At 41.7% G+C, this 27,791-nt stretch overlaps 1 protein-coding gene across 8 annotated transcripts in view; it reads left to right on the top strand.

Annotated features, from left to right (window-relative positions):
• The window catches only part of MAST4 (microtubule associated serine/threonine kinase family member 4), a 574,884-nt gene that overhangs the window by 342,227 nt on the left and 204,866 nt on the right, over positions 1–27,791 (top strand). Inside the window, exon 5 of one of the 8 annotated variants that reach the window (XM_046672105.1) lies at positions 18,500–18,580. The exons of the other annotated variants lie outside the window; for them this stretch is intronic. Coding sequence (XP_046528061.1) covers positions 18,500–18,580 — 81 coding nt within the window. The remainder of the gene's footprint in view (positions 1–18,499; positions 18,581–27,791) is intronic. 8 annotated transcript variants of the gene reach the window in all.

Raw genomic sequence — 27,791 nt, 5'->3', positions numbered from 1 at the left:
GAACCTGTGTCACAGCCTGAATTGGATTATTTGTCACGGAGCCAAAGACTGAGTTCTGGTGGGATGTGGGGATGGTAAGAGATGTTTACCATCTGATGGCAGGCTTTAGGTTATCTGAGCAGGGAAGCCTTACTGGTATTCACATGTAAACTCTCTGTGTCATATCGCCAGATCCCTCTTGAGTAGTTCTCTACTTTTTGGTGTGAGGACAGAATTATCAAAATTTGTGGTTTTACACTTCTACTTTCCCACCTCCTGATACCCAAAGCCTTTTTGTTATCTCCGCCCACCCCACCCCACCCCACCCCTGCCCCTGGCCCTGGGCAGGGAGAAGCTCTTCAGCCTCTCTCTCAAGGTAGCTCTCAGCTTTCCTCCAAAGCAGTTTGCCAGCTACGTGACTATTACTGCTATTCACAGATGATGCCATCTGTATCACTGGCTTGGATGGAGTTAAGTAAAAACATGGCACGTTGGACTTTTCAAGATAGCCCAGAGTGATTCTGATTTCTCTAGTCAAGAAGGTAACTAAGTCTTCTAGAAATATCTCCCAATTGAATTTGATGCCTTCACCCCCTCTGACTATACTTTAAATAATGTTTGTTAACTATTAGTTAACTCTCTGCTTTGTCAAGTGTTAAGTGAATGCCTCCTATGTGTGAGCACTGTGCTAATTAAGCATTTAGTATAAAATGGTCAAGAGAAAAGGCGTGACCCCTGCCCTCATGGGGTTTCTATTAATACAAACATATTATTTATTTATTTATTTTTTTTAGATTGGCACCTGAGCTAACAAATGTTGCCAACCTTCTTTTTTTGTTTTCCCTGCTTTTTCTCCCCAAATCCCCCCTAGTACGTAGTTGTATATTTTAGTTGTGGGCCCTTATAGTTGTGGCATGTGGGACTTTGCCTCAGCATGGCCTGATGAGCAGTGCCATGTCCATGCCCAGGATCCAAACCAGCGAAACCCTGGGCCGCTGAAGGGGAGTGGGCAAACTTAACCACTTGGCCACGGGGCCAGCCCCTGATATTATTTAAAATGTGTCCTGATTGTGATAGATGCTCTGAAGGAAAACAGCAGAATGTTCTAGGTGAGGATAATTGTGGACCTAATTTAGACTGGAGGGTCAGAGAAGACCTCTTTGAGCAAGTGATATGTAAGTTGAGGTAAATATTTTAATTTAGTAAAGTAGAAGTAAGGCATTTTCTCTAAGATAAGATTTGGGCCGTTCTGTTTCATCATAGGGTTCTTTAAGGAGTTGAAATCACAGATCCTTTATATCTATTTAAATCTTACCGTGCTAACCAAGCAATAAACTTGAGATGTTACCGAACAAAAACAAATACAGTAATTCAAAATGTATGAAGTGTTTATAAATAATAATCCATATTAAGGGGAAGAATATTGGGGACAAACAAATATTGTGGTAAAATGGTTGCCTATAGAGATAATTGGGGTTAGAAACAAATGTAGCACTAGAGAAAGATTTATTTTGAAAGTAGAAGAGGTCTGAGTTCAAATCAGCCAAGTTTGAGTAGCTCCTGTGTGACACCTCCTGGGTGTGCCAGGAGATGAATAAGATGCCATGACAGCCCTCCACAAGTGTATCATTTAGTTCAGAAGCAAATGATGTCCTTCAACAAAACCAAACCAAAAACGTTTAGTGGTACTGTTCTAGGAGTCACTTGCTTTTTGGGAGGGAGCAGGTGTTTTAACACAGTATTATCTGTATTAGGTCAAGTAAATAAAAATAAAGTTAATTAGGATTTGAATGGATCTATGTTGAATGTTACGTGGTATTAATGTAGACTGTAGCTTTGCAGCCCACCTTCTAATGCTGAAGGGACATTCGTTAAGTCCGTCCTTGATTAGGCTAGAGAAAGCAATTTCAGTAAATTCTCCAAAGCATACTATTAAACGCTCTAGTCTTTTCTACCTGTGTGACCCTGGACAAGTTAATTACTGCCTCTCTCCCGCCCTTTCCTCCTTTGTAAAGGGGGGATAAGAATGCCAATAGGTGAAGTATATGAAATTGACACATAAGTTCTAAATGTTATAGACCAATCCTAGAAATTAATAATGTTAATATTTTCAAAAGCTTTGGAAATAGCATTCTCCTCAATAAAAACCAAAAGAAAAAAATAAAAATTAGAAATTCTTTGGAATATAGTAATAATGATCAGCTCAAATATTACTATTTTAAAAATTTTTATTCAAGTTCTGTTCAAGAGAAAATCAATAGTTTGAGCTGTGTTTTTCAGCAAATTTCCATAGAATGTGTTTTGTGTTTTCAGTGACCCGTCTCCACATCTATCTCAGTGATCACTTGATCTTCTTGCAAACTTCATTGGTCTCTAGATTTTATACGATTTTTATTTCAGCAATTCCTAGTGTTCCTAAAAAGGTACTGTATTTGCATTGAAAGATTTTAATTTTATTTAGCTATTTCTGGAGGAGATGAAAACTGGAGAAGGATTTTCAGGTTCCCAAAGAAGGGATATTTGGGTTTGCTCATTCTCTTTTTGATTTTCTTCTTCGAGTTCATGATGCTAAACAACCCCAGCTTCTTTGTATGTGGGGAGTGTGTCTTACAAGCCACAGGAAAAATAGTTGATTATGAGGGAGATGAGACAGGATATACTCTTTTTTCAAACTTTTTAAAACACACGTTGACAAAGATGCGAAAATATCACATTAACAGCAACATGTAATTCTGTTTGCATTGCTTGACTGATTGAAATAGACAGGGGTGAGGCCTCCTTTTCTCTTTTGCTTACACAAATGCCTGAAGTCCAGGCAGACGTGGTGACCGCAAAGCCAACATGAGCCTTTCCAGTCTTCTACTTCTCTTCTTCTATTGTTTAGTAGAACTGGGAATATCAGGATGAAAATCAATATAAAGACTGTTGTTGAGGCAAATAAATTTGGGCCAACTTGTCCCTCCCTGCTGCCCTCCCTCCCCCACTTCCCCCAGAATGTAGCCAATAAAACCTTTTCCACAAAATTCTATTTTTAAGCCAAGAAAACATTTTATAATAAAACTAGGAGATACTAATTTTCTTCATTCTTTCCAGTATTTTGCACATAGAAGGTATTCAGTAAATGTTTGCTGCAGGACTGGCAGTTACCAAACATGCAATATAAAGAAATGACATTTGTTTTTTCACGCCTCCGCTGGTCTCCACAGCAAGCATTGAGTCCAGTCATGTCATTCTGGTGTTTTGTTACCGTGACTTTGAATAGCAGAGAAACACTCACATATGGATCATCTGTTATGGGTTGTCAGGTCAGCCTAGCATTTCATAATAACTAAAGGGTGTGCTTGACTTTGAATTATGCAAGACGTTGGAGGAAAGAATTTCAGAAAGATGGACATTTTAAAAAAGGAGACTGTATGTAGATCTTCAGTGATGCTGTGGACGTTTGTGCCCCTTCTTTACACACGGTCTTCCCAGAGTTTCAGAACCTAGTGTCCATAAATGTTCATGATAACATTTTCCTGAAAGAGCTTAGCTAATGCATATGGCCTCTTATGTTTAAAATTCACTGATGATCATCTGAATTTTTCCTTCTTTCTTTCAACTGCATTAAATTTACCATTATCCCCTCCTATTTAAAAGGTAAGATTTTTTCTTTCATTTGTGAATGTTCACATTTCCTCTTTTAGATCTCTCTAATTTTGACTCACCTGACCACTCTTGGTCTTAGATTAAAGAAAAAGAAATCCTTGGGAACTGGCCCGGTTGCATAGTGGTTAAGTTTGCACACTCCACTTCAGCGGCCCAGGGTTCATAGGTTCCCATCCGAGTGCAGACCTACACATTGCTTGTCAAACCGTGCTGTGGTGGTATCCCACATACAAAATAGAGGAAGATTGGCATGGACATTAGCTCAGGGACAATCTTCTTCAAGCCTAAAGAGGAAGATGGGCAACAGATATTAGCTCAGGGCCAATCTTCCTCACCAAAAAAAAAAAAAAAAAAAAAAGGGAAGAAATCCTCTTCCATGACTTATTTTTTTGTTTGTAAGGAAGATTTGCCCTGAGCTAACATCTGAGCTAATATCCATGCCAGTCTTCCTCTATTTCATGTGAGATCCTGCCACACTGTGGCCTGACGAGTGGTGCTAGGTCTGTGCCCAGGATCCGAACCCGCAAACCCCAGGCTGCCAGGTGGAGCACACAAACTTAACCACTGTACCACTGGGCCAGCCCCATATGGCTTATTCTGAAGATCCTACACTCTGATCACTGAAGAATTCCTTCCTTCCTAGCCTTGACATATTATCTGCTTTCTCTCTTTTTTCTCTTTGAAGGGGAAACAGGACACCTCTCATCCTTAATCCACACTGTCTCTTAAGTTAAGGATTCAGAACGTGAGTCTGCTGTGAAGGACATAGCTATGCTAGAGCATGGGGAATGAGGGTGTAACAGATGCCATTTTGCCCTTATCGATCAACCAGAATCCTGGAGGTGGAGAAACTTTGCACCTATTATTTATAAAATTCTCACAGAACTTCAGCTGTGAAAAATACTTTAGTGTTAGGTATTTCACAACTTAAAAATTGAAAAATTTTAAAGATGAGACATCATTAGGATAGCCTATTAAACAGGGCCTTTCTCTAATGAGGAACTCTGCTAATATGGGGTGAGCTCTTGAAAGAAGATGGTGTGGCTGATAATGGATCACGCCACATGTAATTACGCAGTTAACAAAAATGGAAACTAGTAAGGATGGTGCTATACTCCATACCCCGATAATCTGTCCAAACAGGAGATACCCATGGTGTTGCTGGTGTATGAGGGCTCTTTTATCAATTTTCGCCTCTAGAGAGTGCCTTGTAGTTTGCAAAGCTTTTTCACAAGTTCTGTGTCATTTGATATAATATTTTTGTCTATTGGCCATTTTTGACAGAGTTTTTCAACAGGTACCTCCAGTTTACCTTTTGGGTGATGTATTCAACATATATCTGACTTTATGCAATATGTTTTCCGAAATGCTATTGAAAATCAATTTTTGGTATGAATTAAATGTGTTGAATATATTACCAAGAAAAATGCTCCTGGAATCATTTTCTCAGGTAACTAACTCAATGTCTGTACTTTATGACCTGGAAAAGTGTAGTGTACTATAATAAAAAGAATGAAGTAATTGGGGTCAGAAAATCGGATTTAAGACCCTGGCGCAATCATTTACTAACTGTATAATATTGGTCAAGTAATTAATTATTTTGGTCCCAGATAGCTCCATAAAATTTACCCCTTTACTTTAGGCTTCTGTATTTTCTGTGTATTTGGGTTCATATTTTTCCATGGATTTGTCCTTTTATTCCATTTTCGATTTTCTCTGGTTCTGATTTAATTTACTTTTGGTTTTTTTCTTCATTTGTTAATTTAACAAATGCTTTTAGAGTAGTATATTGTGTGTATTCTTATCTGTTGCCTCAAATCCTTCATGGAGTGATGCAGAGTATAAATAACTTTTTAAAAAGAGAGAGTATATTTCAGAAGTGTGTGAGAAAGCTGTAAAACTTCTAAAATAGATTCTTTGCTTTTATGAGAGATGCAGCTTGAGCCTTTGAGGAATCCCCACATTCACAAGCTTGAGGAATTTTTACAAACTGGGCAGATCCTTGTAACCAGCACTTAGGTCAAGAAACAAGATTATTCGCGCCTCAGAAGTCCCTTCATGCTTCTTGTCACTATCACCCTGACACTGCCCCATCCCACCCCCATTGACACTGTCCCAACTTCTACTAGTGTAGGTTGGTTTTGCCTGATTTTGAGCTTCATAGAAGCAGAGTCGTAAGATAGGTACACTTTCTTTTCTTTTTAATTGTGGTAAAATATACATGTTATAAAATTTACCATTTTAACTACTTTTAAATGTATAGCTCTGTGGCATTAAGTACCTTCATATTGTTGTGCACCACTGTCCAGCCACAGAATTTTTTCGTCTTTCTAGACTGAGAATCCATACCCATTTAACTCTAACTTCCCATTTTTCCCCTCCCCCTAGCCTCTGGCAAACACCATTCTACTTTCTGTCTCTGTGTATTTGACTACTCTAGGTAACTCACATAAGTGAAATCATACAGTCTTTGTCCTTTTGTGGGCTGGCTTAGTTCACTTAGCATAATATCTTCAGTGTGATCCATATTATAGCATATCAAAATTTCCTTTCCTTTTAAGGCTGAATAACATTCCACTTTATGTATATATCATATTTTGTTTATCTAGTCATCCATCGATGGACACCTGGGTCGCTTCTGCCTTTTGGCTGTTGTGAATAATGCTGCCGTGAACACGGGTGTACAAATAGCGGTCAAGCCTCTGCTTTCATTTCTCTTGTGTATATACCCGGAAAGGGAATTGTTGGATCATATAGTAATTTTATGTTTAACTTTTTAAGGAATAACCTACTGGTTTCCACGCTGGTGGCACTGTTTTTCATTCCCACAGGATAGTTACATTCTTTTCCTCAACGTTATATGTGTGAGATTCATGTACCTTGCGGTGGAGTTGTAGGTTCTTTATTCTCGTTGCTGTGTAGCATCCCCTTATGTAAATGCACCACAACGTTCTTAGCCGTTCTACTCTTGATGGGCATTTGGGTAATTCCCAGTTTGGGGCCACTCCAAGTAGTCCTATTATTGCAACACATTGCACAATTAGGTCTTAAGGTTCTGTCACTTTGTTTAGTTGTTTTATTTTAGTACTTTACGGAAAGGAAAGTGGTTACATTGAACATATTATTTGTACAGCTGACAGAACTTTCTGATTGTATCACTTTGTAATCTCTAGTATCACCAAGTGACAGAATATCCACCCCAAGTTGGCGTAAGAGAAGGGACTTGTTGGGGCACATAGCTGGAAAGTTTAGGTTTCTGGCTTCAAGCATGGCTTGCTCCACGGCTCAGACAATTTCATTCGCACTCAGCTCTGCTCCGAACTGTGTTCATTCCATCGTATTTAACAAGTGTCTGGAAATTAGGCAATGTTTCCATAAAAGTGAACAAAGGAAAATCCAGAGAAACAGCAAGGAATTACAGGGATCTCTGGCAGCTACTTTTAAAGTTAATTTTATTCTTATCAAAATAGTGTATTTAGATTATTTGAAAAGTTAAGTAGTGCTACCAGGCTTATGAAAAATGTAGAGATCCACCTCGCCCCCACCCTTCAGTCTGCCTCCTGAGAGAACTGCCGCAACTCGCTGCGCTCGCTCTTTTCATAATGTTCTCCGTATTTCACAAGGATGCATCTGTATTGTTCTCCTCTCTTTATCAATTGTGGACATTGTATACTGACTTCCTGTTATGGAACGTGAGAACTCAACTTATATTCTAACTCATTTTTCCATTCCCCAACTTACCAAAATAGTTATATCACTGTTAGAGTGTGATTTTTTGTTAAATCAATATTCAGTGTTCATATTAGTCTGATTCTGTACTTATTTGTTTCCTCTAGCTACTGTGACAAATTCCCACAAACTTAGGGTCTTAAAACGACACACATTTTTTATCTTAGAGTTCTGGGGTTCAGAAGTCTGAAATGGGTCTCGTGGGGCTGCCTTCAAGGCTGCGTTCTCTCGGGCGGCTCGGGGGGCAATCTGCTCCTTCTCTCTTGCGGCGTCGAGAGGCTGCCTGTGTTCCCTGGCTCCGGGCTGCATCCCTATGACCTCTGCTTCCATCATGTCTCCTTCTCTGACTCTGACTCTCATGCTTTCCTCTTCTTCCTTATAAATAGGACCCTTGTGATTACATTGGACCCACAGAGATATTCCAGAACCATCTCTTCATCTCAATACCCTTCATTTAATCACACCAGCAAAGTCCCTTTTGCCATGTAAGGCAATACATTCACACATTCTGGGGATCTTGTCCTCTTTAGAGGAGTCATTATTCTGCCTACCAATCCATCTCTCTCTGTTTTTTCTTCTCCTTCCTCATCTTCATCTCCTCCTCACCAGCAGTTGTCTTCCCCTTCCTTTATAACTTTGTGTTTCTCCTGCAGTAAATACTTTGTTCTTCCTCTTCCTAGATTTGACATAGCCATTATGAGTCCTTTCCGTTATCTCCAGTACAACTGTAAAACATCTGTTTGTACTTTCCACATTATCAAACATATCAGATAACCTAGAATTTTTTTTCTCTTGGAGCCTCTCCCTGAGCCCTCCCTCCATTTTTCTGTTTCGAATTGGACTGTGTGCTCTCTATGTCTGCTGCATGGCTGTTTTCTTGGGATTTCCCTTCACCATCATTATCATCATCCTGGTAATTGCCTTCACATGTCTCCATACACTGCTCTTTCTTTGATCTCATGCATTTCTCTTAAATGGTTTGCTTCATTCTTTACGAACATATCCTCCAGTAGTTTCTTCATAAAAAGTGGACAGGTGGAGTCACTGGTCGTCATGTCACCTGTGAGGGCACCTGCACAGTGATTGTCCTTATCAGAAGTGATCTTAGTTATGTCCTTACTGAGTTTTCCCGACTTAAACGGACTCCATAGATGGGTCTTTCTGTCTCGTCCACCACTCTATCTCTCACACCTGGAACAGGGACTGCTGAATAAAACTGCGTGAAATGAATGATAATAGCTACTGAGAGAGTGAAAATGTTAATGTGGTCTAACTTTCACTGGATTACACATGCACAAACACACCCACCTTTTTTGAAAGTTTCCCTTAACCTTGCACACCTTTCAGGACTATATAAATAGTTGAATGCTCAGGGAGAGCGATGGTCACTTTCGCCCTTGCCTTCGGGTTTCTTGTATTCCTTTGAGAAGCCTTGAGTGTAGAGGGGGAAAAATGAGAAAGTATTGGATTGGGAGATCTGTCCCTTGAATTTTGTCTGAGTCATCAGAACCCTTGTGTGTGACTCCCATGAGCCCATCTGTCCTGGGTCCACGTGCCTGCTGGGGCTCTGGGCCCGCCCCTCCGGCCATGGCCTCACAGCAGCTCTGGAGCTTATTTTGTTTGTCCTGTAGGTCGCCTTGCTTTGCAGAATTCCACATCTAGGTTACTGCTCAGGTGTGGTATGGAGACCCTGGTAATTAGGTTTCTGTGACTTAGAGACACTTCTGGGGCTCTGGCTATAAAAAGCCATTCCCCCTGAAAACGGGACAGAAGCGTATGCATACGCTTAGGTTAGCAGTATTGCCGAGAGAGGAAGCATGGAATGAGAAATGAAACGATTAGACTGCTCTTTGCTTTTTCTAAGCTGAGTGCAATGAAATCAGAACCAAAATGTTTAAAACTGGTTAATAATGCTGAGGATCCTACAGAAATTGACCCTTGTCTTTCTGGCAGGGTTTCCTGAGCAGCACCCTTGATTTGGGGCTGCATTATTCTTTGTTGTGGAAGCTGTCTTGTGCGTTGCAGGATATTGGGCAACATCCCTGGCCTCTACCCACTAGATGCCAGTAGCAGCAACCTCTCCTCCCCAGTGTGACAACCAAAAATGTCTCCAGGCATTGTCAACTCTGGTTGAGAACCGGTACTATAGATAATACATAGAAGGAGCCAGCCTTAAGGCCACTGGATTTGTTCGAAATCCATATTGCCACCATTAATGTGACAGTGGTGTTCCTTTCCTATAAGAATAGAAGGCTTCTTAACTTCAGCCTTTCTGCGTATATGTCTTCTCAGTCATACCAAAGTAGTTTAAACCACTGTCCTCCCCATTTCCCCACCCCCCACCCACACGTAGCACCCTACTCTAATGTAACACTGGGTTCTTCCTCTGCACACATGTGTGAGCCCTAGTCCGTGCTGTGTGCTTTCCAGCCACTGGGGGCCTTCTGGGTCTTCATGTGGTACCTGAACATGTCCCCGTGCTCCACTTTCTTGGAGGCCACTCTCTGAGGTCATTGTTCTGACACTGGTTAGCTAACACAGCAGAGAGCTGTAATTAGGAAAAGGAGGCTGAGTCTCTGTAGTTGGTGGTTTCAGCAATGTAGGGAGGGTCATTCATTCATTTTCAGCAGATATTTACTGAATACTTAGGTGGGCTATTCGTGACGCTAGATAGAAACACAACACAGTTAGCTCCTTGGAGCCTACGCTCTTGTAGGAGAAGACAGACAATAAACAAATAAATATAGAATACGTCAAGTGATGGTAAGTGCTGAGAAGAGAAATACATCAGGATGAGAAGAAGGAAACACTTGGTATGGGGAGGCTTGCAATTTCAAAGAGCGTGGTCAGGGAGGACATAAAAGAAGTTCAGGAGGAGGATGTTTGGACGTCTCGGGAAAAGAGTTCCAGGCAAGGGGAGCAGCAAATGCAAAGGCCATGAGGTAGGAATGGCTGATATAGGTGAAGAGCAGCAAGGAGTGAGGGGGAGAGCTGCAGGGGAGTAGGCTGTGCTGGTGGGAGGTGGGCGTGTTCATGTCATGTGGAGCTTTGTAGGCATGGTAAGAATTCTTCAGTCTTTTATCCCACAAAATTTCAAACATATTCTAGAAGGGACTGGCCCCATGGGGGTAGTGGTTGAGTTCTGTGCACTCTGCTGTGGCAGCCCAGGTTTGCGGGTTCAGATCCTGGGCGTGGACCTATACCACTCATCAGCCGTGCTGTGGCGACGACCCACTTGCAAACTGGAGGAAGATTGGCATGGACGTTAGCTCAGGGCCAATCTTCCTTACCAATAAAAAAAAAAAAAACACCAAAACATATACTAGAGAGAACAGTGTAATGAACCCTTTATCTACCCTTCACCTGCGTTTCATAAATAGTTTCTCATGGACAGTTTTCTTTTATATACAGTATATCTTACTCTCCCTCCCCAGCTTAATTTGTAACAAAACTTAGACATTGTATTTATTTATTTATTAAAGATTGGCATCTGAGCCAACAACTGTTGCCAATCTTTCTTCTTTTCTTCTTCTTCTTCTCCCCAAAGCCCCCCAGTACATAGTTGTATATTCTACTTGTAGGTCCCTCTGGTTGTGCCATGTGGGACGCCACCTCAGCATGGCCAGGTGAGTGGCACCATGTCTGTGCCTGGGATCCGAACTGGCGAAACCCTGGGCCACCGAAGCAGAGCATGAGAAATTAACCACTTGGCCACAGGGCCATCACTGGCATTTTATTTTATCTGTGAATATTTTTATATGTATCTTTAAAATATAGGAGACTAAAAATGATCCTGATTCCAATATCATACTTAGAAGTAATTGATTAGTATTATCATATACCCAGTCAGTGTGTGTGTGTATGTATATTACCTTGATTATTTTCTAAGTGTTTGATTATGTATTTGATATCAGGACCCAAGAAAAGTTCATATGTTGCAATTAGTTGATCTGTCTCTTAAGTCTTTTTTAATCTTTACATTCTCTTTCCATCTTTTTTTTCCCTCCCCCTTGAAAATTTTTAAGAGCCCGGGTCATTTGTTCTGGCCTTCTCAGTCTAGATTTCCTGGTCACATCTCTGTGATATTGTTTACCATGTTCCCTTGTCCCTGTGTGTCCTGTAAATTGCTACTTTGGTGCAGAGGCTTAGTTGTAACCAGGGTGATGTGGCTTTTCACATCACTACTACATGTGTGTTGCGTCAAGAGGCACATGATACCCAGTGATCTCTTTGTGACATCAGCAGTCACTGATGGTCCTGGCCTAGATCCGTTGATTCTTTAGGGTTTGAAAAATGGTGATATTCTAATTCTGTCATCCCATCTTTATTTACCAGTTGGAATACTTCTCTAAGGAGAATTATTTCCCCATCTACGAGATGGATTTCATAGGGAAATCAGGATAAGTGCTTGATGTTTTTCTTTAACCAGTTTTCATCATTAATGGGGTGGTTCCCTAGCGTCTTCCAAAGGTGAACTGGGCTTCCTTCCTTCTTTCCTTCCTTCCTTCCTTATCTTCTTGAACTCATGGCTTTAAACATTGGATATGTTTTAATACATTACCGTTGTCACTCCTATTTTTTTTTTTTTTTTGAGCAAGATTAGCCGTGAGCTAACAACTGCTAGTCCTCCTCTTTTTGCTGAGGAAGCCTGGCCCTGAGCTAACATCCGTGCCCATCTTCCTCTACTTCATATGTGGCACGCCTACCACAGCATGGTGTGCCAAGCGGTGCCATGTCCACACCCGGGATCCGAACCAGCGAACCCCAGGCCGCTGAGATGCGGAATGTGTGAACTTAACCACTGAGCCACCGGGCCAGCCCCTTGTCACTCCTATTGATGCTCGATTATCCCATTTTTTTCAGCCAAGTTTGCTAGGTATTTGGTTTTACTTGAAGTGAGGGGGAAACTCTTGGAGCATTTTGAACAGAGGAGTGGTGTATTCTGGAAAAGGTCATTCTGGAGTTCGTGTGGCCAACAAAGTGTAGAGGGTGTAGAAAAGAAATTACAATAATGTGCATGTCTTGACATGATGTATCTTGGATCAGGGTGGTTTAGGTGAAAAGAATAGTGGGGTTCTGGATATTTTACATTGAAAAGAAGCTTCTTTTGGGGGAAGGGTTGGGTGGGAGAGCAAAGTTGATCCCTCCTCCTTTGTGTTCCATTGTATCTTTATTATTTCTTGTTGTTATGCTTTTATATTAATTAAACAATTACTTGTTTACATTTCTGTCTGCCTCCCTATGGCCACTAACCAATAGCTATATTCCTAGTGTGGATTTGTTGCCTCTAAAAGGGAGGAGGTTGGTTAGTTCTGTGAGCCCACACAGAGGAAGTTGGTACCTAGTTGACATTAACAGATACCCCAGAGCAAGATGTCCGGTTAGGGCTTAGGCAAGCGTTCTGGGAATATTGTATGCACCTCCTGTAGCCCGCATGCACCTTTGTAGAATTAGAAACAGGCTACCCTCTAGGTGGGTGCACAGCTGAGTGTGACTTTGTGAAAATGAGAAAAAATGGGGTGGGAGCAGCCCAGAGGTGTGGTGCAGGCTTGGCAAAGTAGAAAGCAGGCTGACTTTCAGCCTTCACTTCCCTCCTTGCCCAGCACCCTTGTTCAGGGCACAACCTGAACAACTGCACACAACATCCCTGCATAGGCAGGCCTCTGGGATAGGAGTAAACACAAAGAATTTAATTCCAGCACTGCCACCAACTGTGTGCCCACAGTTTCTTCATCTGTGAAAAGATGGAGTTTGACTTTCTAGCCTTTTAAATATAATTGAGCACAGTTTCCACCACAGATTGGCTGTGTGTATGTCGACTTGCAGTGCTTGGAAATTAGAAATCTTGCTCCAGTAGAATTTTGATTTGTTCTAGTATTTCTTCTCAACAAACCAGTTGTTGCCAGATTTTAAAACGTTTTCAAATGCGTTAGAGGAAGTGAGTCAGATGCGTTCTTCATCCACGACAATGGGAGTACACTTAGTCCCAAGTTATGAATACTGTGAAAAATTGTGCTCTTTGAATAAATACAGGATGAAACTTTCAGGCTTCCAAAATATATGTTCTCGCTTTCCTTCCTTATTCATAGTTGATTGCTTTTGTAAAGTGTGCAGCACTGCACCGTTCTTAAAAATCAGCTTTCAAGAATAAAATTGCAAGCTCCTCTCGCTTGTGTTTCCAGTAGGTGCCTTCCCATTGTAAGGTTTTTGCCTGTTCACACAAGTCTTTGCCTCACAACAAAGTTCAACTTCCCCCAAATTAATGCAGTTAGTTTATTCCTCTTTCTGATGATTGCCATATATAGAAAAAAAAATCCGATTATTTTCCTTCGACACCATTCCTCATGTCTTGCTTGTGGAACATGAGTGGTTTTGTTAACTCCACCAAGGAAAGAGTAAGCGGAGCGTCCTCAAAGTGGCCGAATTCCATGCGAGAGCATCGCTGGGAGGTGGAGAAGAGTTGAGATTTGCTGCGACGAACTCTTTTACAAGTATGATGCTGTTGCTTTATTTTTTTTTTTTTCCAGTCTGCATGGTGAAAAGGACTTTTCATTTCACTGAGGTGAAAACTGGGTCTGTGAGTGGAGCGACTTAAAAAAAAAAAATCAGAAACCAATTACTTGATATGCAGAGCTGGAAGCCTCATTCCCCTAACGAAATCAGTGCAGTGTGCACTGCCGTTAACCTGAGCAAGGCGGCTGACATCTCTTGATTACGGCTAGAGGTGGAAGGACCCAAACTTGCAGGATCCCCCTCCCCCTCGAGAGATTGTTAGTCCAGTCCTTTATAGAGGTTCGTTTTGGCTTTCTGTCATCGCCGGGACGCTGGCAGAGAATGTGTGTCATGGTTACAATAGAGTGTGCTAACATATAACAACCATGAAAGCCCAGCGGGAAAGGCTACAGATTCCAGGGCTGACCTTGGAGTAAGTATTGTCTGTCTGTAATATTTTAATGCTTTCTGCATGGCACTCGCTTTCCTGCGACCAATAGCTATTTAGCATTTGTTTGTACTGCCAGCCTCAGAGCACTGCAGTGTGAGGTAGAGGAACATGTCTTAAATGCATGGCATTTGGTTTCAGCTAATGCGGAAACCCAGACCCAGCGTTTTGCATCGCAGTCAGAGGAAAGCATTGCTGCATATTTAAAGTTACTAAACCTCAGTGCTGGAAACATCTTAACAGCTCGTTGTGAAAGAATGTATCAGCAGGCCATGGTGTGTCTTTTCTTTTCTCCTTCTCTCTTACTGTTTGTTTATCCCCATGCTGCCTTTTTCTAAAGAAAGGCCTCTGTCTGCATTGAATAATAGAAGACATTGCAATGGATTAGAGTGCAAGAGCAGGGTTATTTGTGACATTCATTAGATGTGATCTATGTTTTATCTGTGCAACCGAATATTAATGAGCTGTAGGACATTGGAATCCTCTCTGCAGAGTCTCCAGCCACTGCATGCCGTGTGTTTACCTAGTGGAGCTCCGTGTTTGCTTAGCTGGCTTTTTTTTTTTTTTTAACCCATTAATTCATTTGACTGCCTTCTGATTTGATGCAGCCACGTGAAAATGTCCACTTCTAATTTGTGGCGCAGAAGTTAAACATCTGCGCTGCAGGAAGTGTCAGCAAATTTTTATTTTAAATCTGTTAGTCAAAGATGCAGAAGCTGTGAGTTAGTCTGTGCTGGCACGCTTAAAATAATAGCCAGTAAAATAGAAATCTGGAAGAAAAACGTAAATAGGCCTTTTTCGAACTCACAATATAGATAGACGATTACATTTTAATTGAAATCCGTGCAATCCCAGTCATCTCGTGCTGGACTCCTTCCAGGAAGAGACTGCAGGAAGAGAGCTGTGCCCAGTTCCTAGGAGTCATTCTTCCTCTTGAATCCTGTAGGTGCGTCATGCAAGAGAAATTACTTCCTTAATTAATAAATTAATAAAAACAGGACATTTTTGAAGTATTTTGGATACTTTTCTAATGAGTCCTTGCTCTCAAATTGTATACTGATTTTATACTAACGAGTTCTCCCGTATGAAAAGTTAGCGGGCTTTGACAACCTTCTTGCTCGATGCGGCATTTTTCATAATAGAGCTATAATCAGTATTTACCCATCACCCTGATGATGTGCCCCCAGCTCCACCCTAACATTCGGCTCTCACCATCTGTGTGGAATATTTTAATGGCATGCTCTCATTCTTCTACTTAACCCTCTTTTCTCTAGTTTTCTGGAACTGCACAGCTAAGATGCCCACAGCTCTGTTCAAGATCCAGGGGCATTAACCTCCAGCTTTGCTTTCGCCTCTGTTTCTGGTCATGCTACTTCCTTCTTGTGTTCTTTGGACTCAGTACATGTCATTTCACATTACATGTGTCATTTCACGTTACATATATCATTTCACTTTACGCATTTTCTTTCTTTCATTTTTAGCATCTTGTCCCCATTAAGAGGAGACACTTCAAAGTAACTTTTTAAAATACAAACTCAGTTGTATCAAATGTTCTATTTATAATATAAGAGACTGAAGTATGCCGTAAGTTTTATGACTTTGTCAAGGATGATGCAGGGCATATGGGTCAGCTAAACATGGGGGTTCCCTGGATTTTGTTTTGGGCTCAGGCCACACCCCTCAGTCTCGCCTCTACCCTGGGAAATGTTAATGCACATTTAAAACAGATCACTCCTGGGGGCTGGCCCCGTGGCCGAGTGGTTAAGTTCGCTCGCTCCGCTGCAGGCGGTCCAGTGTTTTGTTAGTTCGAATCCTGGGCGCGGACATGTAGCACTGCTCATCAGACCACGCTGAGGCAGCGTCCCACATGCCACAACTAGAAGAACCCACAACGAAGAATACACAACTATGTACCGGGGGGCTTTGGGGAGAAAAAGGAAAAAATAAAATCTTAAAAAAAAAAAAAAAAAAAACAGATCACTCCTCCACTTGAGGAGCTTGAGACAGTACAGCAGAGGATCACTCTTAAATCTCATTGTAGTGTTAGCGTGAAATTTACTTGGAGAATTTTGAATTTTACTTGGAGCATGGAATGTAAAATTACTCTTAGGTAGACATAGTCAACTTTACATTCATTCATTAGAAAGCTAATTCTGCAGTCTTTGAGTAAATTCAGTTTCTAACCACTGCAATGTTATAATGGAAAGTCTTATCAGTGATTGTATTAAAAGCAGATTTAATGTACTTAATTTAAATTATTTAGACACCTTAGACCAGATGTGTAGAACAGTTTTTGGAGGTTCTCTCATGAGACATTACTGTTTTTCTTTCAAGAGAGTTTATTCCATAGGTACTGCAGCCACAGACTATTACACTGTCATGCTCTATACTCTGTAGAGGCAATTCAGAATTTTCCATCTGACTTATCAATAACATGAGGCAGTTTCTGACTCCTGCTTCAGAAATTGAAATCCTGGATGTGAGACACCAAATATATAAGTATTTCAGAGATTATTAGATTACTAGTTTATTTAGAAATTTATGACATATAGATAGTTTGTGTGGCTTTCCAATTTCTGGGAAAGAAAGAAAGTTGTTTTTTCCCCTCCTTTTTTCAATTTGGGTATAGAATTATGTTCCTAGGTACTTTGTAGCACACCTCGTATGTGTCTCAGCTTGGAGACGTGGAGTGGTGTCAGTGCCTATGCATGCCGCCTATTTTAGGACTGGAAGGGGCAGATAAGACTGGACTGAGATACCACGATGGCTGTCATGGGCATTCCTGAGAGCTTTCCAATGAGCTGTTAAGTTAGAGTACAGCAGCTTTTGAATGTGCTCTGAATATATAAGGAAACCAATTCCTTTACTTTACCAAGTACTTACACCAAGCCAGAGAATGCTTTTAGAAGGTATGAAACTTTACTCTCAAAATATTTTATTAAATAAATTGGAGCATTTTGAGCAATATTTTTACACTGAAATTTAAGACAAATGCAGCCAAGTCTCAATTACTCATATAATGGAAACAGGGATGGAATTGAGAATTTGATAAGCCCAAATCTGATTTTAGCCACTGTTACCATTTCTCTGTTCTGTTCAGTGACGGGCACAGCCAGCTTGAATCAGCCAATATGCAGCTCTGTTCCAAGACCCCTATTCTCTAACGAGGAAAACATGTGGTGGTGTAGACCCGTGGTCTAATGGAGAGGCAGAAGAATATTCTTTAAGAAACTCATCGCACCGTAGCAGGAGTTTCTAGTGCTTGCTTCAGCCTAAGAGCTGGTACCAGAATACCTAGCTAATTCTTATTTTGATTTTGCCATGTAAAAATAATTGGTAATTAACTGGTATTAGCTTCATACTTTGATAGATCTATTGGCAAAATTTTTATACACGAGATATCTGACAAATTTAGGTTTCCTTTATCCCTTAAAAGAGAAGAGACATGAGGCCAAAAGGGAAGGAGATAAAGGGACTGGATGCCAGCTTCCCACCCTATGATGAATATTTGAGAGTTGGCTGTGAATACGCTTGGTGATTTCGATGGGTGGTGGGGCCGGGGATCCAATGGCCCATTGACAGCTGAATTTGAAAAAACCTCTCCGGAAATGAAAATAATTTATAGCTATGTGTAAGAAATTTTAAAGTTATCTGTTATAAATATAAACGTAAGAACACTTTTTACCGTTGCTCCTGAGGATTGCAGAAAATGCTGCTGGGTGTTTTTCACTACAAAGTACTTAAAAACATATCTTCCTATTTGGGAATGTTTGTTGCTTTGCTTTTTAAAAACTGCAGTATTTAACCTGAATTCTATTGTGTGAGAACTACGTCCCTTTAGTTCTGCTGCAGATTTACCATGGATTCTTAATTAGAAATAGAATATAGTCAGTATAAAACAGCACTGGATTTTCTTTGCAAACATCACGTGTTGCAGATAGCTGCCAAGTTGCTTTGTGACAAAGAAAAGGCACAAATAAAAATGGCAGCAGTAGTTTTGAGCACGGAAATTTCAGCAGGAATCCTTGTGCTTGTTCTCCCTTTCAGAGCTGAAAAGCCACAAGTGATGAGGTGATTCGCTTGCGGTATTGATAGGCCTGCCCTAGTGATTCTGGACTAAAAGGAACACGGTCCCTTCAATGAGCTGTGCTCTTTTTACTGCCACCATTTCTCCAGTTGGAATGACATTATTTTAACTTTCAGTCTTACTCCAAGGAGCCTGAGTCCCACCCCGTCCAGCCCAGGCAGTCCCTGTAGTCCTCTCTTCGCTTTCCACTTCTGGAGGTAAGCGCGCTCCACGCCTGCCCGGGGCTGCTGTTTCCCCCACCCTTCCCCTCCTTCCCACCATGGGCATTTGAACACTTTGCACTTTGCAATATGCAATAAACAGTGTGTTCTCAACTGTCATCTTTGTGTTAACATATAGACTGCGGAAACTGGGTGAGCTGTTTATTTGACGACTCACAGGAGCCCTGAGAAAATGTCCTGTGCTTACCCTATTTCGCACATCTTACAAATACCTCGCTTAGCCTCCGGCGATTGGTTGGTTGTTTGACTCCTGTGTGTATCCTACAGTTTTTCATCCTGCTTTCTTAGGAAATGATCTGCACTAAATTCCGCAAATTTTGAACCATCTCTTATAATGATACAATTTATTAAGATTCCAGAGAATATTCCTTAATTTATGTTAGAGTATCATAATATCTGTTGCCACACGTTATTTTATATCCTGTTGTTTACGGGACAAAGTATTTAAGTCATCTAAAAAGAAAACTATTTTTTGGTGTTTTTTAGAACTCCCTGTTGCATACCCCACCCACTCACTCATAGGTTGATATAAATTCATTCTTCTCTGTTCTTTAGAGAATTATCTCCAAGGAATTTGACTTGCATTTTAGCCCAATGTTTTACAAGAATATATGATAGAAAATACTGTTGGTATTGTGGGTATAGTACACATGTTCTAGTGGAATTTTCATGAGTTCAATGTCTGTGGATAGAGTGGGTCTCCCTGTATTAATCAGAAGATATGCCGAGTACACAGTAGTCCCCTCCCCCCCTTTTTTAATCCTAAGGGAGAAAGTAAAGTCGAATTCTCAGTTGATGGAAAGAGTGATTTAAATTATTAGTTAATGAATATTTTCTATTTCATATATGCAAATGAATGAAAAATTGGCCAGCCATGGCCAGTTCCTTAAAAATGCTAACTTACAAGCTTTATGCTGGGGTAATATCAGTGGGACAACTTAACAAATTTCTTTCTCTTATTTTTCTAAAATAAAATTGAACTAAATGTGTGAAGAAAAATGGACTGGGGAAATAAATTGACTTTGAGCTTTGGTTCTACTCTTCTGTTGATAGGATTATATTTATTATTGTAAAAGTGACTTTCAACGTGAAAGTCCCATGTAATAGCTTTTATAAAGCATCCTCTGACTATAATGGATCCTAGAGCAAAGGAAAAGTTTTCTGACAATCTGGAGAATTCCATTGCTCTTGTAATTTATCTATTTTTGGTGATCCAACCAAAAGTAATTGGACTGCCTTCTGAACTTTTTTCTTCAGTGTAACGTGTCTTCATTAAAGGCTCACATTTCCTTCTCTTTTCCTTCCTAAAGACAAGAGGCTATTCAAAATGAAGGTAACATGAATAGTGGAGGAGAAAAGAGAATCAGACTAAATGCTATGGTAGTGTAGAGGAGGATGAAGTTCTGAAGAGTATTTTTGGAGAAAGGTTTTTTGGAACTGGTGAAATTTGAGCTGGACCTTGAAAAACTCTGGGATTTCAATGGGGAGAGATGGTGCTGCAGAACAAAACCAGACAAAGAATAAAACAAAGGCAAGGAGATAAGGTATGGCACATTGTAGAAATGATGCATGTAGCTAGAACGTAGCGGGGATGGAGTAGGAGGAAAGCATGGGGTTGTACAGAGATTGATGTGGTCTTAAAAATTAATTTGGGACCATGCTAGGTAGGGCCTCAAATACTGAGCTAAAAAGTTTGACCTTTGTTTTATAAGCATTCCAGAGTATTGGAACATTTTTTTGAATAATGAAATGAGCAATCTGAGCTGGGAATGAGAAAATGTACCATTATCAGTATTAAGAATAGATTGGATTTTAGGTAAAAATGCCAGTGAGGATGCTGGTACAATATTTCATGAGTAACACGTCCTGGATTAGGACAATTGCAATGAATTAAATTAACATTTGCAAACTACTTTATAGTTGACCAAATGCTTTCATGTACATTATTTCATTTAGTTGAATCCAACTGACACTACTGTAAGACAGGAAGGAATACTGCTCCTGTTTACAGATGAAGAGCTAACACACAGGGATTAAGCAGCTTAACTAGCCTAGGATTCAAAATGAAGTCTCAAATCTTTCCATTGTGACTGCACATTGCTATGCGATCTTTTATATTGAGTTTTAATTATCTGATTTAAGTAGACCTTGTGACCTCTTTCATTTTCATTTCCCCAGTGCTTGTCTTAATGCCTGGAGTATAGTAAGTGTTTGAGAAATGTTTATTAAAGAATGAATAAATGAATGAATTGGAAGTAGAACATGTATTAGTCACAAGGCTGCTCACAGATAAACCACCATAATAAATAGGCAATGGAATTGTATTTCTCACTCTCAGACCAAGAGTGTGGGAGAGGATCTGCTCCACACAGTCACTTAGGGATCCAGGAGGCTCTTGAGCACATGGCCTTCAAGGTTGCCCTGGGCATCAACATCCAGCTGTTGAAAAAGGGAAAGAGCATGGGAGCTAGTGCACTGCTAGACCTGAAAGTGGCACCCATCATTTCCATTCATGCTCCATTTCCTTGAATTTGATATTCAGACTACACCTAAGGACAAGGAAGGCTAGAAAATACAGCTTACTTGCATCCAGGAAGCAGGAAATGAGTTTGGTAAATAGCTAGCAATATTTGTCATAGCAGTTGATGAAAGAAAGGTACCCATAAGAGGTGTTCAGTAGATAGGTTTGAATGAATGATTGACACTGAGATTTCTAGCATTAATTGAATGGAACCCAAGGGAGCAGAGTTGGAGAGAGAGGAAAATATAGTAATGGTGAGTCTGGTCTTGAACACACTGAGACATCTCTAGGTAGGGATATCTGGTTGGCAGCTTGGAATTGGATGTCTCTAATAGTGTGCCCCCAAATGATGGTCTGCTGTGAATTGGAGAGATTCCAAATATGTTTATGCTAACACCACAAAAAAGCATTTACTGGGGCCGGCCCCGTGGCCAAGTGCTTAAGTTTGTGTGCTCTGCTTCGATGGCTCAGGGTTTCACCGGTTCGAATCCTGGGTCCGGACCTAGCACTGCCCATCAGGCCATGCTGAGGTGGTGTCCCACATATCACAACCAGAAGGACCTACAACTAGAATGTGAAACTATGTAGTGGGGCGTCTTTGGGGAGAAAGGGAAAAAAAAAGAGGAAGATTGGCAACAGATGGTAGCTCAGGTGCCGATCTTTTTAAAAAAAGCATTTATTGCATCCCGGCACAGGAATTTTTTCTCCCGTCAATTGTGATGGATCAGGTTGTTCCTTTGTTTGTTTTTTATGAGTGGGATTTGAAGATCTGGGGAGAGTGATGGTGGGGAGCGTTAACAGTGTCTGTGCTCTGTTGAGGTGCTGACAGAGTTTCTGAATATGGCAGTGGAAGATTCTGTTCCTTTCATAGTAAAGCCCTGGAGGCAGGTTGTGCTGAGATGTGAGTTAGCTGTCCATCTCCATGGGCTTCTCCAGCTCAGGCTTCCTGAATGTTACCCAGACATGAGAGATCTGCAGCCTGCAGGTCAGCTTGGTTGCTAAATGGAATTTAAGTTTACTCTGTTATGTCTTGGGAATGCAACCTTGCACGGCTGCATGAAGGCTACTGCAATGCCAATTTTGGCTCTGTTATGAGGAGAAGAATTTTCTAAGAAAGCTTTCTTAATGGCTGCCTCATCAGACCATCAGTGTCAAGCCACTGGACGTCTCCTAGGAAGGCCAGGTTCTCACTTAGCTGGAGAGATGAGAGATCATTCCTGCATCAAGCAGAGTAGTTGACCGCCTAAGGACAAATCATTCCTGCGTGAGCAGAGCACGAGACCACATTATTCCCAAAGGCCCTCTCATCTTCAAATTCTGACACTTGTGTTGTCCGCCAGCAGGGCTGGAGAGAAAGAGGCAGAATACGTAATTTGTCCACAAGCTAAAAGAAATATGGCCCAAATTTCAATTTGTCAGTGCCCGTGTGACAGGGACATCTTAGAAACCTCAAGTGGAATTTGTATATACCTTCCCTTTCCCCTTTCTGGGGCAACCGTAGCCACTCAGCTTTCCACAATCCCCGACACTTAGTAAATTGACTATAATTTAGTGGCTGTTCGTATAATGATGACATCAGTGCCTCATGAGTAATGTGGATGTGACCCATGCCAGCTTGTAATCTGGACTGTGAGTAGATAGCAAGATTCCAAAGGAAGCCACCTCATTTTACATTCTCAGTATCTGTCTTGTCACCCTGCATGCCATGCCCTCCACAGGGACCCAGTGCATAGCTGGAGGCAGGCTGCCGTTACTCAGTGACTGCAGTTCTGTTATAATACAGCAGTGCTGTGTTATATATTTGTGTTTCCATTTCGTGCCCCGACTTCTACGTGGAGGCAGCCTTTGGAGCATCTGCTGCACTTCCTGCACTCCCTCTGTTTTACTTCATCCTTTTGTTCACCTGTCCATTTGGTCCCTGGAGCCTGAACGTGGTGCATACACAGTCAGCCGTGCCAGAGTTGGCAGCAGAGCGGGGATTCCATTTCTCCCTAAATCTCCCAGATCCTTCTTCTGTTTTGGCTGTGACGGGAATGACACGTGCCTCATTGCTGGTAGGATACAGTACGAGTTTCAGAGAAGAATATTGCCACTTCTTAAATATTACAAGGACAACGATTTTGGTCTCTTTTTTTCATAGATGTATTCATAGAACCTAAAACAGTGCCTGACACGTACAGTAGAGGCTCCATAAATGCATATCACTGGAATGAGTACTGTTATTCCCTGGGGCTCGAGCATGTTCTCAGGTTCTCACCTGTGCTCAAACGTGGCAGACGCTCATGTAGTGTGTACGCTTTGAGAATGGAGCTGACACCTGGAGAGCTGGGGCATGCATTTTGATTCTTCCATAAACATTACATTATAGCCATCAAAATGCAAAAACTGACCAGGAATCAGTTATGAATAAAGAAAGGTTCAAGGACAGAGTAGAAAAGAGTCATTGAAGAAAGGTAAACCCAGAGTACATTAGAGAGAGTGCCTGGCTGTGGCGAGGGACAGAGAATATGATCTAGAAGTCAGGGCGGATCACACACTGAAGAGAATAAGTCGCCTTAAGGAAAGGGAGTTAGCATGTAAGCTCCACGGAGTGGCGGCTTGTCTGTTCTGCTTACTGCCGTCTCCTTGGCACCTGTAGCAGCACTTGGTGTACAGTACGGTTATGCGTCACTTACTGACAGGGATACATTCTGCGAAATGTGTCGTTAGGCAATTTCCTCGCTGTGTGAACACCACAGAGTGTGCCTACACAAACCTAAATGGTATAGCCTACTGCACACCTAGGCTACATGGTGCTAATCTCATGGGACCACCATTGTATGTGCAGTCCCTTGTTGAACGAAAAGACGTTATGCAGTGCATGACTGTAGATGCTTAATAAAATTAATCAGTTGTTGTCATTGAATGTACTTTGAAGCAACAAGAGCATTCTGAATTGGGGACTTCTGGGGTCTACTTTTGAAAAACTGGAGCCCTTCGGTTAGTCTTGTATTCCCTCATGATACGATGTAGTCTAGAGCTGGGCCATTGCTGCCCTTCTTCTGTGGGGCTCCTGTTCTCCAGTGCACCACAGACCCCCCCTGGAAGGCTAGCTTCTTTCATTCGTGATAACTGACAGGCCCTGGAGGAATTGTCTGGGACCCTGACAGACTAGGAATCATAGTGCCTGAGTCTTGGTCATCACCCCCACCACAGACAAGCTTTGTGACCTTGGGCAAGTCATGAACTTCCTGGCCTTTCATTGTCTTCATCTTTGAATCCCCCACCCAACTGACAATGTAAGAATAATAGCTTATAGATATTTAGTGTGAGAAATTTGTACTAGCAAGAATGAGACCTATCTCTGGTGGTCATAAGGGAAGGACAAGTAGACAATTCTTTAACAGAGGAGGGCATCAGTGACCATTGTCACCTAATCCAGTTTTGCCAAGAGCTTGCCCATTTGTCCTGTTGCTGCTAGAAAGGTTACTGGGTATCCACGTGCACTTGGATGCCCCTCGCTTCTCTTGTTGCTATGGTGAGGAGCAGACATAATAAGCATTTACCAAATACAAGGCAGTATGTTGTGATTTTGTGTCTCCTTTTCACAGGGAACCTGTGAGTGTGGGAAAGTCACCTGACTGCTAACCCCTTTTAGTTTCATTTACTTTGTAGGATGAGCAGGACCATTTGTCTTTTATTCTCTCTGTTTTTCCCCCTTTCCCTTTGTGGAGAACATTGAAAAAATCGGAAGAAGCTGCTACCAGATGGCAATTTTTTCATACTCTACAGACACCAGTTCCCATGCTTTTGTGAATGTGATGGTTTAATGAATTGCCTTATGCATCCCTGGGTGTTATTTCTGAATTGTTATGTGGGACCGAATCTGTTCAGTGAAGACACTCCAAGGAATGCCTCTCCTAAGCAGAGACGAGCTTGATTATGAGCACTTTGCTGGTCTTGTGGGTGTGGGGCTGGGCAGAGATGGGGAGAGTTGGCAGTCTCAGAAGTCATTGAAGGCGTGGTGGGGGAGGTGTGCCCAGGACAGGTAGCACTTCCTCAGCTCCACCCCGGTGCCACCACCTAGAGGCTTCTGTTGCTTTTAAGAATGCAAAGGAAGGAGACTGAGCTGATGTGTCATGGTCCTCCATAGGAGGAGAGGGTGGGGGAAGGGAGTGGACCCGTGCAGTAATGGGAAAGGATAAGTATCATAAACTCATTGCAGAAAGATGCTTAGGTCGTTTCCTTCGGTTTTTCTAGAATACGTTATTTTTTGCACTGATATAATAAATTTATCTTCATGAGGTCACCGCCCTCGGGAATGCAGTCTCCTGAGGTCAGATGGCAAGCAGAGCTTTCAAGCCCCCTCAGGTCCCTGGAGCACACGAGGGCTTTCAGAGCCTTCACACATGCACACGAGGTGCCTCCGTATGCCAGGTAGGCCCTCAGAGCCGTGCCAGGGCCTTGGTTTTCGTCATAATCATTTTCCAGTTTTTGTCAGGCATTCTCTTTTCCGTGTTAACTTTTCTGTTTTGTCTACTGACTTGAGTGGGAGGCCAAAATTACTAAGATATTTGCATATGCAGTGGCTTAGTTTCCAACGTTTATCGAGAGCCTGCTGCATGCCTGGTGCTGATCCTACTGCTTCACATAAATTAACTCATGTAGTTCTAACTGTGTCTGTGAGGCAAGCACTGCTGTTGTCATTTCACAGACAAGAAAACTGAGGTACCAGGAAACAAACTTATCTATCGTGACCACGCATCTCATTGTCCAGGTTCAGTTCAATTTATGCCTGTTGTTCCAGTGTGATTATTGAAAGTGCCCCCTTTGGCCAGCCTGGTGGCATAGTGGTTAGGTTTGTGCCCTCCGCTTAGGCATCCTGGGGTTCATGGGTTTGGATGCCCGGCACAGACCTACACATTGCTCATCAAGCCATGCTGTGGCAGCGTCCCACATACAAAATAGAGGAAGATTGCCACAGATGTTAGCTCAGAGCCAATCTTCCTCACCAAAAAAAAAAAAAGAAAAAAGGAAGTAGTACTCCCTTTCACTTTCAAACCCACCAAGTTTGGACAGCAAATGATACCCACTTACTGATGTCTAGAAAGCAGCCTGATCTGGTTCAAATGCAAACACCTGGAGGGAGAGCCCACATTCTGATTCTGTGGCATAGAGCTGCACTGTCTGTGTTTTCCTTCTACACACTTCAGTTTGTGATCATTTTAAATTTGCATTCAGAATAGAATATTCTATTTACAGGGGAGGTGACTTTGTTATTCTCTCTGGAGCTCCTCTGCTTGGTTCACTATACACGTAGATTTTTCAGTCTTCTGTTGAGAATGTGGTTATGGGGCTGGGGAGCATAATTAGAGTTGTGGCGCCCTATTTTTCTATTTTTGTTTTAATTCTATTTTAGACAGAGTCTAGATGGTGCAGTGAGGGCTAGCTTGGTTTCATTTTGGAAATCAGGCCGTGGGTCCCAGCGGCTCTCGTATCTGCCACTGCTCTAACCTGAGCCGTCTGCCGGGTGCCTTCAGCCTGGGCAGGCCTGCTGCTGCCCTGGGGGCGTCATGTTTCACCATTACTGTGAGGGCCCCAGGGCCTTTTGAGCCCTATTAGAAGACAAGCCTTTCAGTCCTGAAGAAGGAGCCCCACTCCCTGTGCAGGGAGCCAGGATACCTGCTTTGTAGCACCCACCGTTAAACATGTTTGGCCCTAATCAGAAGTCTTCATTATTATAGTCTTTCTGCACCAAATACTGTGACTTCTTTACTCAGCCAATTTTTTCTATTTGGGTTTTAGAACATATTGAAATTACTCTATGGAGCCTTAGCAGTTACCTCTTATTTACTAGAGCTTCTTGGGGCAAATGAAAAACTTACTTTGTGTGTGTGTGTGTGTGTGTGTGTGTGTGTGTGTGTGTATGTATGTGTGTGTACGTGTGGTGGGAGGCAGGACCTGCCTGTGTCCCACTTCGTTACTGCATTGCTCTGAGACTAGGAAAAAGACATTTCACATCATTTAAAAAAATCTATTTCCTATACTTAAAATGTGGCTACAGCCATTAACACCCACCCTGTTGATAAGAGAATTAAGTTGTGATATTCTTCGAAACCATAAGCTGGTGATGCTTATGTGAGGCGCAAAGGTGTTTCAGTAAGAGGAGCAATAGCAAATGCAGAATTTAAAAGAAAATTCTCAAGTTTCTCCAGCAGTAACATGGAGATAATGCCTCTTGGAGGTGTTGTAAGAATTAATTAGGTAGCGTTTGTGAAAAGTTCCAAGATGAGTGTGCTGTTTTATTATCATTAGCTTCGTATTGTTCTGGGAAAACCAGCATTCAAAGTGAACTATAAAACCCAACCTTTGTATCAAGAATGTTGCATGTTCTAACTGAACGTGACGGTGAATGATGAGATATTATGAAACTGGGATGTCTGTACTAATGGTCCCAGGTGAGAAGGAGATGAGCTAAATTTCATGGATTCTTATGCTTTTCTGCTCCTTTTCCCAGGACAATATGCTCAGCTGAATTATTACTGGATCCAGTTAATAAAACAGTATGGAGATACCCCACAGGGAGAGAATATTTGTTTTTCTGCAGTGATATTGGAATGGTTTTTCCTTTCCTCTTTATGTAAAATATGAATTTGGCTCAATCTTAATCAAGTTCTGAGTCAAAAA

This window comes from Equus quagga, chromosome 9 (assembly GCF_021613505.1).
Source record: "Equus quagga isolate Etosha38 chromosome 9, UCLA_HA_Equagga_1.0, whole genome shotgun sequence".
Lineage (NCBI taxonomy): Eukaryota > Metazoa > Chordata > Mammalia > Perissodactyla > Equidae > Equus > Equus quagga.
This window is presented reverse-complemented; position numbering and strand designations above follow the sequence as displayed.